Source organism: Mya arenaria, chromosome 13, assembly GCF_026914265.1.
Source record: "Mya arenaria isolate MELC-2E11 chromosome 13, ASM2691426v1".
Classification (NCBI taxonomy): domain Eukaryota; kingdom Metazoa; phylum Mollusca; class Bivalvia; order Myida; family Myidae; genus Mya; species Mya arenaria.
The window spans coordinates 44,049,171-44,059,774 of NC_069134.1; the positions used below are offsets into that span (position 1 = coordinate 44,049,171).

At 34.1% G+C, this 10,604-nt stretch overlaps 1 protein-coding gene across 3 annotated transcripts in view; it reads left to right on the forward strand.

Annotated features, from left to right (window-relative positions):
- Nucleotides 1–10,162, forward strand: part of LOC128213491 (sodium-coupled neutral amino acid transporter 9-like) — a 63,531-nt gene extending 53,369 nt beyond the window's left edge. For 2 of the 3 annotated variants that reach the window (XM_052919232.1, XM_052919234.1), the window contains exons 11-14: nt 2,588–2,692; nt 3,087–3,235; nt 6,410–6,499; nt 7,938–10,162. In XM_052919232.1, the coding sequence (XP_052775192.1) occupies nt 2,588–2,692; nt 3,087–3,235; nt 6,410–6,499; nt 7,938–8,106 (513 nt within the window). In that variant the 3' untranslated portion in view covers nt 8,107–10,162. Of the gene's footprint in view, nt 1–1,029; nt 1,137–2,587; nt 2,693–3,086; nt 3,236–6,409; nt 6,500–7,937 lie in introns of all 3 variants that reach the window. The other variant, XM_052919233.1, reaches the window with a different exon arrangement.
- Nucleotides 10,163–10,604: the final 442 nt, after the last annotated feature.

Below are 10,604 nucleotides of genomic sequence, written 5' to 3' on the forward strand. Positions count from 1 at the left end.
TCAAAATTTAGCAAAGCATTATGGTATTGATGTTTATAGATGGTTGAATGATTGCTTCACATGTGAAATTGGCCAAAACCAAGAAAAATTTTGGAAAAAAATGAGTGTTCAAAATTAAAACAATCTATAGTATTTAGTAGAGTTCTGTATCGAGGGCTTAACTCAAAACAGAAGAAACCCCTTCTGTTTTATATGCAGTATCATGCGATGGGCTCAGGTTCTGTGTGATTTGATTAAGGGTTGGCAGTTGTTATAAAGACATTCTGTAAATACATTCTTTCAGACACTTGTAACTGCCTATGAAAATGGAAGAAAATTTATCTGGCTTGAGCTAAAGCCCTCTATCTCTGTAGATGTTTGTAAATAGTGACATAAACATAAACTGTTGATAATGGGAAATGATGATAATGGGATTATCAGATATACATGCATATTTTGCACAAGTCGCAATCAACATTAAGGTCAACATTTTGCACTTACCAATATGCATATTACACATTTATAACTAACATTCGCAGAATGACACAACTGCTTTGCCCTTCTTAGCTTGGTTCTTTAATCAATGAATGAAAATATAGGTACTAAAATTGGTGTACATATGAACAATGGTCACATTTTGATTTGAGGCTGGCACCAGCCAAAATAATTCTAGAGATATGCTCCTTGTTATTTTTGAAAAATGAGTGTTGGTATTTAAAGTTATTATTAATTGATTAACAATTAACCAGAGCTTAAAGGAATTATTAAGAAATGAAAAACTATACAGCTTTAACATCAGGTATGTGATTATGAACCAATAGCATTCCTGTGTGATAACTAAGTACCATTACCATTGGCGAACCACTGCGTGGGTATCGAACTTGGGATGCTTTGATCCAGAGTCTGATGGGACATTGGCAATCGCCATCAATGAAGTGTTTGCATACACAGGCATGCTTCACGTCTGTTTCTCTAATGTCACAGTCTTGCATCCAATCGACCCTATTTCACCACTTTTCACGTCCAATATCCAATATTTTCCCCTTGCAGAGTTCCGTCCAAATTTTCCCGCCATAACAGGCATAGCTGCCCTTGCATTCTTTATCCATAATGCTGTCCTAGCTATGGCCAGGGTGACACGCTACCCAGAAAAAATGGTGCGTACAAGGAAGAGGTTGCGAAACACTATATATATGTAGTCTATATTGAACACCTTGTATGTTTAATTCGATCCTGTATAAGTTTTTGAGTAGACCATGAACAATTTTGCAAACAGATGTTGAACTGCTGTTTAATTGTATAATGTAAACATAAGTATACATGAAAAGTACACATGCTTGTAGTGTTTCGTAACATCTCTTATTTTGGTTGATTTAAACCCTTTATAGAAACCAGTCCTGGTAGTTAGAAACCTCATGGTGCGATATTGCATGGATGGTAACTGGATAAGATGCCCATGGGGTATACTTTTTGGCTAGTTATCATATTAAACAAAATTGTTAGGGAAATAATTGCTATCAAATAAGTTTAAAAAAAACAAGCAATTTTGAGCAACTTGATCCAAACCAAAGAACTAATTTGGGCCATCAAATTACCAGTTTTATGTGTATGCATTATCCAGATTATACTCCTTGAATGTTTTTTCCCTTCGCTTCTTCTTCATTTCCAGCATTTGTTTGGTGTGTTAATTTAAATAAATAGCTTTTACTGTGTACTGTATCTTGGATTTTCATTACTAAATATATTGTTAAAATTGTCAGTAAAATTTGGTGGTGTGTAACCTAAGACTTATACACCAGGGTACTACAGGGACAGTATTTAAGAAACATAAGTGAAGTTTCTCAATAATCATATGACATCCTAACTTAGTTATATCTTTTCCTAGAAATATTTAAATTTTAGTGATGTTCTAAGTAGTTGTAAGTAAAGAACAATACTCCTTATAGTTTTCTTTTCAACTAATATGATGTTACTTGAACTAGGATCATTGTAGAATTGTTTTTTGTTTTTTTTTAATTAAAAAATATGGTATGAAACGAGTGTCATATATACATTTTATTAAATAATTAATTAGATTAGCTGTCAAATTCTATGACATGTGGGCATATCCAATTTTCTCATGAAATTAATACACTTGTGGTCATAAAGGTGTGGACAAATGGTAAAATCATAATTTTTTTATCTATTTATTTCAAACGTTTACTGGCAATTTTGAGCTAAAATTTGAAAGGGCCTTGCTGTTATAAGATTCAACAGTTATTTGATAGCTAAAATGTCCGCAGTTTGATGCCATTTAGTGTAACGTATTAAAGTAGGGGCACTATGATTGAGTTTATTGGTTTTTTGTTCCAATTTCATGGTGAAATAAGTTACCTCTGAAGCCAGAGGAAATTATTTTTAGATTCTCATCAGAATTTTAAAGAAGTAATTGGGATATGGTATGTTTAAATTTCTTTTATTTTTAAAACACCAGAAACTTGCCTTTACTGAAATAGTGTTTGGCTGGGTTTTGATTATGAACTGACAAGAATAACAATCTAAAGAACTATTCTTTTGGCCTAATGTTGATGTGTTTCACGTGTTTAAATTGAATGTTGACGTATTCCAGGTGCGTGACCTCATACTTGCCTATGTGTTGGTGGCTATCACTTATGTATACATGGGGGTGATTGTCTACATCACCTTCACAATCGACAAAAACTGTATCCAGGATGTAAGCTATCATTTTTATCTATCATTTGTATGATTGGAAACTTCCATTGATCAATACTTCCTAAATTGAAAGTTTCAAATGAAACGGTGCTTCATTGTTCTTTTTATAAAAAAGGTGTTTGTTACAATTTGTAACAAGGGAAATCACTTAGAAGTTTAATGTTCGGTATGTACTCATTGTTTGTGTCCAGTACACATTTAACTGGGTCATAAGAATGGAACTTTATTTTAACATTTTTATTCTACTGGTATGTAATCATAAAACATTATTGAATGGCTTGTTGGTCTATAGGCAAAACCAAACGCCCGAGGTCTGGGAAGGCCCAAGTAAACTATTGCAAGGCCTCAGGCAGTAGATAATTTTTTTTCTTATAATTTTATGTATTATTTTCCAGAACTTCCTCAACAACCTCAAGGACACAAATGTGATGGCATTTGTCGCTCGTATTGGCCTGTTTTTCCAGATGATCTGTGTCTTCCCGCTGCTTGTCTACATCTTCAGACTTCAGTTCATGAACACTTTGTTTGGAACTATTTGGCCAGGGTAATGTGAACATTCTTTTTTTAGCTTGACTATTTGAAGAATAAGGAGGGCTTTACTACTTGCCCCAGCGTCAGTGTGGGCATTGGCGTCAGGTTAAAGTTTTAGGGCAAGTTGGGATTTTTACTTATAGCTTCAATACCCTTCATTCAATTCATTTAATACAACACACAGTTGTTCAGGGCCATCACATAATGAGGTTAGATATTTCCACATTATCCTTTATACAAATTATGGCTCCTGATTGACTATGTAACTTAGGTTAAAGTTTTAGGGCAGGTTTGGATATTCATTAATAACTTCTATACATTCCATTCAATTGACTTAATACTTCACGCAGTTGTTCAGGACCATCACCAAACTTGGTATATATGAAGAGTTTATGGAGACCTTTTATGGGAATGTGTTTGAGGCCCCTATGACCAAGGTCAAGGTCAAAGTTACTATTAATAGAAAAAGGGTTGGTATTGAATAACTTAAGTAAGGGTCTACGTATTGTGACCGAAGTTGGTATATAGGAAGAGTTTATTGAGACCTTTCCTGAGGTTGTGTTTTGGGTCCCAAGAGTTATGGTCTATGTCAAGGTCTCGGTTGCTAAAAATAGAAATATGGTTAGTACTGAATAACTCAAGTAAGGGTTGACATAGTGTGACCAAACTTGGTATATAGGACAAGTTTATGCAGAGCTTTCATTGAATTCCCTTTTGGCCCCCTAGGGTCAAGGTCACTGTTACTAAAATAAATTACTGTTTGGTACTGAATAACTTAAGTTATGGTTGACATACTGTAACCAAACTTGATATGTAGGAATAGTTTTTGGAGGACTTCTATGGGATTGTGTTTGGGACCCTAAGGATCAAGGTCACTGTTACAAAAAAATAGAAGAAAGCAGTTGAAACTGAATCTCTTTAGGCAATCATTAAAAACCCAGTTTTGTCACATTGTGATTCTTATTCACTTTTTAATTTGATTTTTTATTGCTTTTGACAGGCACATATTGCATCATTTTTGTATTCACTTCTAAGTCAAAGCAGGGTAGTCAAGTGCGCTTTCTTACGACAGCTCTTGTATTTATTATTTTGCCCCCCTTCGAAGAAGAGGGGTATATTGCTTTGTACATGTAGGTTGGTAGGTCGGTCCATCAGTCGATCGGTAGACCAAAGCTTGTCATAGTGATAACTCAACAATTCCTTGACGTATGGTCATCAAACATGACATGAAGATAGGGTCTGGCCAGTAGATGACCCCTATTGATTTTAGGGATCATCAGGTCAAAAGTCAAGGTCACAGTGACCTTAAATGGTAAAAGGATTTAAAAGCTTGTCCGAGTGATTAATCAGCAATGCCTAGACCTATGATCATCAAACTTGACATGGAGGCTGGGCCTGACCAGTAGATGACCTATGTCGATATAAGGCTCATCAGGTCAAAAGTCAAGGTCACAGTGACCTTGAATGATAAAAGGTTGTGTCTGTTGGTAATTTGACAATGCCTGCACCCATTGCCCTCAATCTTGACTTGGAGGTTGGGTCTGACCAGTTATTGACCCCTTTTGGGGTTCATTGGGCCAAAGGTCAAGGACACATTGACCTTGAATAATAAAAAGTTGTCCGAGCCTCGACAATGCCTTCACCCATGGCCCTCAAACTTGACTTGGATGTTCGGCCTGACCAGTAGATGACCCTTTTGATTTTGGGTGTCATCCGGCCAAAGGTCAAGGTCACATTGACCTTGAATGATTAAAGGTTGTCTGAGTGATAACTCGACAATGCCTGCACCCATGGCCCTCAAACTTGATTTGTAGGTTGGGCCTGACCAGTTGATGACCTCTATTTATTTTAGGGGTCATCAGGTCAAAGGTCAAGGTCACAGTGACCTTGATGGCAAACTCGACAATTACTGGACCTATGGTCATGAAACTTGACATCAAGGTTGGGCCTGACCAGTAGATGACCCCTCTTGATTTTGGGTTTGGGTTTTATTGGATCAAAGGTCAAGGTCACAGTGACCTTTAACACAAAAAAGTTAACAAAGCTTCTATTGACTATGATCATCAAACTTGACTAGGGGGTTGGGCCTGACCTGTAGATGAACCCTTTTAATTTAAAGGGTCATTGGATCAAAGGTCAAGGTCACAGTGACCTTGAATGCAAAAAGTTTGTCTGTGTTATAACTTGACACAGCCTGCACCCATGGCCCTAAAACTTGACTTGGAGGTCCATTCAATTGTCCAAATAATCCTGACAACATGGTGCTCAGGGGGGGGGGGGGGGCATAATCTCATATATATCTATAATAATAAATAATCTATATTTCAAACAGCATTCAAGATATTTACATTGAACATATGATACAAAGTCAAGTTGCCAGAGACTACATGTACATGTACAACAAGGCCTACAACTTTGGCTTTAAGAATTATAAGTTATGCCCATTTTATACTTCAAACCCAGACAAGCGCTGGCATCAGCTGGTGGTGCAATTGTTTCAACTTTATCGGGATTTATATTTTCAATTTTCATAAATCTATCTGCAGGCAAATTTAAGACCTCAATTTACCATTGCTATTGTTGTGGTTGAGTTTGATTGTTCTGGTTTATGTCATTGTACAGATGATTATAATTTTGTTTTTATTATTAATTATATACCCTTTGATCTTTCATTCAGCTTTAAGCAAAATGTGTCTGCATACTGTTTTTTGATTGCTAAAGGAGTCTTTTTACAAAATAGGCAAATTTTATATTATAACAGATGTTTTTTTATGACTTTTTCATTTAAACGTAGCTATTATTATATAATGTCATATATAATACGGCATTATAAGCAGGCTGATATGCCTGTGGGCATTGTTGGACAACATACAGATACTTTATATGACTTTGCATTGAGTGCTTTCTAATAGTTGTATTTTGTGATAAGTATAAATGAATGTATTTGTAATGGAGCTTGCACATAATTTATAAACTTAATATAAATCATTAGTTATTAGGTTGAAGTTGATATTCTTGCCTCAGCAACAAAGTTTAAACGTTGAATGGCAAAAGCGGCATAATAATTCCTATGACCTTTACATAGTCATTGCAACAAACATGTCATAAACAAATATTAAAAGAGAGTAATGTGAAATATTATGGAAGTTACTTACAAATAATTATAACGTTAACCTCATATTTTCAGGTTGAAACAAGTGTTCTCTCTCAATGCTGTACTGCTAGTGATCTGTATACTGTTTGCAGTCTTTATGCCTACCATCGGCAAGATCATAGGGTAAGCCACTCTTTACCTTTAAGGTATCCCTCATAATGTTTGTATTGTTTCTGATGCCGGTATATAATGTATGTATTGTTTGAAAAAAAATGCTTGCTGATTACGAATAGTGGAACTTTTTTTTGAAAAAAGCATTATACCATAAATTACTGGGTATAGGATGCTAAAATTTATAAGACACCGGCATTAAAAAGAAAAAAGTGTCAAAACTAGCAACCACCATATTTGCTTTGACAAATTTTATTAATAGGCAATATATCCACTTCAATCTTCATGAAACTTAATCAGAATTTGCCTCAATAAAATCTTGGCTTAGTTTAAAACTAGGTTACATGGGTCAAAAACTAGGTCACTTGGTCAAATCTTGGAAACACAGTGATTACAATATTTCTAGCCCAAACTAGCCTTGATGAAATATTTCATTATCTTTGAAACTGGATAAGATGAGGTCAAAATCTAGGTTATTAGGTCAAATCTCAATGTTACACAATAAGCAATATTCTTTTATTTCAAAGAAACTCATATCTCATATCCAATGTTCACAAGAGTCCATCACTCTGCAGCCGTATTGCATTTTGATTGGAATGTTTTACCAAACATGATATCCATGCCATCTACTTTGGCTTTTTTGGTGGGGGATGTCAATTCAACTATCTTGCTTGTTTGTACTCACCTGCTGATGCTAACTGTGCCCTCCAGGGAAAAATGTGTGTCCTATACACAGTAACAGCAGTAATTTATGTAGATAGAGTTAGTGCAGTTTGTTTTCTCTTAATTTCAACTGAAATCAACCATAAAATGGCCTATTTTGCAATTTGTTAAAAAAATATTGTTTTCAGTATATATTTTTCATATTGTTTCTCGACTCATAAAATCCTGCAAAATCATACCAAACAAATATTAGGTCACCAAGCCCCAAAAGTTCACATTATAATTATCGTACATTGGATACCTTCATATGTGTACACTTAACACAAGTAGACTGTTTTATCCTCTATACAATGTGGCTAAATGTGTTCCAGGTACTGGCTATAAGAACTGTATATAATATTTCTAAATGAGTTCCCTAGTATCTGCAAAATAAACACCTGTTTGTAATAACAAAATGAATGTATCGCGTAAACTTGGAAGCACCGTTTGATTTGAAACTGAAATTTCCAATTTAATATTGATAGATGAATTGTTTTATTTCCAATCTTTTTTTAATCAATTGATAAGTAAGTTATAAAATTTAATTTTTCTAAACTTTTCTGTGATAAGTTTGTAACTAAATATAACAAAAATGATAGAATACGCAAAAATAAATCTATTTACCGGGTATAAACATGTTTATTTACCCACAAGAGAATCTTGACTTGTTAATCACCTGACCACTGATTTTTATTAAAATTTCTTGTTACGTTATATTTTAGTGTTAACATATTCTGGCACATTTCAGGTTCGTTGGAGCTCTGTGTGGGTTTTCGTACGCCATGGCCCTGCCCTGTCTGGTCTACATGAAGATTCGCCAAAAGAAAGGGACCCTTACCAAGCCAGTTATTTTTGTACATGTTGCAATCATAGTGTTGGGCTTTGCAAACTTCGTAGGCCAGTTTCTTATACTCTGATCACTCAGTGTTAGTGCATTTACATGGAGGGAGGGTAAAAAGCAAAATGGTTCTAAGAGGGATTGAATAAAGACGGAAGATGGAGCCTTTTTGCTTTCATTCTTGACATTGACTGTAGTCATGAGATTAAGCTAACTAACACGTTTTCATTTCATATGCCTGTATGTTGCATCAAGCATCTAGTCGAGAGATTGTAAAACACCACATGCACGTGTACTTGTACATGTACATGTTGCTTCTTGTACATGTACTTGTAGGTGAAGTGTCTTGTACGTGTAGCTATGTGTAAATGTAAAAGTTGTCATTAGCAAAATCTCTCTTTCAACTTGTGCATGAAGATTCACATATATCACTTTCCTTGTACATTTGTTCAGGTCTTTGAACCCATTTTATGCCTGGATGAAGTAATGCACAAGAAGTCCATACTCACACGTTTGCCAGACAAGTGATGTTCCCCACCAACTCTATTGTTAAATGTAAAGCTTTGTTTATTTGCTGCTATTTTAGGCAACAACACTGCTTACTTTTGCAAGTTTATGCTATACACCTGTATATATTAGATCATTAAGAAAATAGGTACATGTATACTTTGTTTATAACTTGGTAAACCTGGTATGAAGTTTTTGACATCTCTTCATATTTGCTAAAACTATAAATTAAGGCATTGTTTTAAAGATTCTGCAAGTTGAATAGACAAAATGCATTGGTTTTTTGTTTAAAAAAGCTATAAAATTACCTACAGGTTTAGCAATGCTAACTAGAATTGTAAGTTATCATAGATTTTTTTTGCCTTTTTAACATCAGCAAAATGACACCAACAACATTACAAAATGATGTTATCTTAACATGCTGGGCTTAATATGCAAACATATAAAAAAAATTGAAAAGGAACTGTATGATTGGTTTAATTATGCAACGGTTATGATGTGAAGTAATACCTAACTCAGTAGTCAAAATCTTATTTAAAAATAAAGAAAAAAACTATATTTACTTTAAAGCTGAAATATTATTTATTTTGGCACATATGAAAACAACATTTGACATGAGGTTGGGCCGTGTTGCTCTTCCACAACTATTTAAATATATTTCTACATCAAGCAAAATAATAGTAATTAAAAGAAAATTTACATATAAAGAGAAAAGGCTCTGACATTTCTGTACTATGTATAGATATAATTTAAACCTCCATGAAAAGTTTCATGTACAGTGTCTACATATTTTTGAATGGCTCAAGATTAGAAGAGTAGAATTGTGATAAAAAATATATATGTTTATTGAAATTATGGCTTGTGTGATTTTCATGTTACAGATCATCTTGTTGACACATTACTCTTCAGACTTTGTATTTCTAGTCTTGCTCACTGAAACAAAGCCAGTTTCTGTTGTGTCAAACGCAATTCCTGTTATTTCATTTTGCGATATACAAAGCCAGTTTCTCTTATTTTTTATTTTGACAAGTTCAAAGCCAGTTTCTGTAATTCCATTTTGTCGGAATCATAAACAAGCAGCATGAAATCATTCTTGTAAACGTCTGCTGTTCAATTTTTCATGAAATGCCATGTTGTCATATTCATACTAGTGGAAGGACATTTGCTATTTAGTCTTTGTAAATTTGCAGAAATGAAGAAGTGAACGATGTTTTTTACAAATTGTCTTCTGATCAAAATGCACAAAATAATGTATGTGATAATATATGCACCATAATGTTGCACATGTTTATGATATATTCTTGTATACACAGGATTTTTCCCTCATACTCATTCTAATTATTTGATTTCATTGTGCTAAACGTTGTTATAAAAAATTATATTTTGATTTTCTGTATGCTCTTTAGTTTTCATATTGTTTCATTTATTATGATTACATGACGTGAAATGTGTTAGAGCAAGTTATAAAATGAAACTTTGTTAAATATATATTGTATTCTGTTTAAACTTATTATAAATAGGAATAATCCTCAATTAGAAATAATACTTTTAAAGGTTGTATACAAATATATGTGATTACAATATGTTGTTCAATGTATATTTAAACCTATTATTTATTAAAAGTATGATCTTCTTACCCTGTTCATTTTTGTTGAACTTTGACACAGGGGAGAACATTTGAGGCTTCAAAGGAGAATCTAGGACCAGGCAATATGAAATATGGCTACCATTTTTTAAGATGGCCTCCATTACCGGTATGTGGGTTCAGCTGAAAATCTGTTTAGATTAGCTATAGCACTGGCCAGGTTTCATACTTTTATAAATTTGTTGGCAAGTTTTGATTGGACTGTGAAAACGATCAAGCAAAGGGGTATTTCAAGTATTAACAAACGTAATGTGTTCCAACTCCATGATGAGTACTTACTCATGGCCTCTCAGAATGGACATCAGTACTAGGATTTCTATTCAGAAATGGATCTGGGTCAGATTGTATCAGCTTCCATTACAATCAAACAAAGAATCAAGGTGATTTAAAGAACTCTGATCAAGGAAAGTTTCACCCTATTTGGG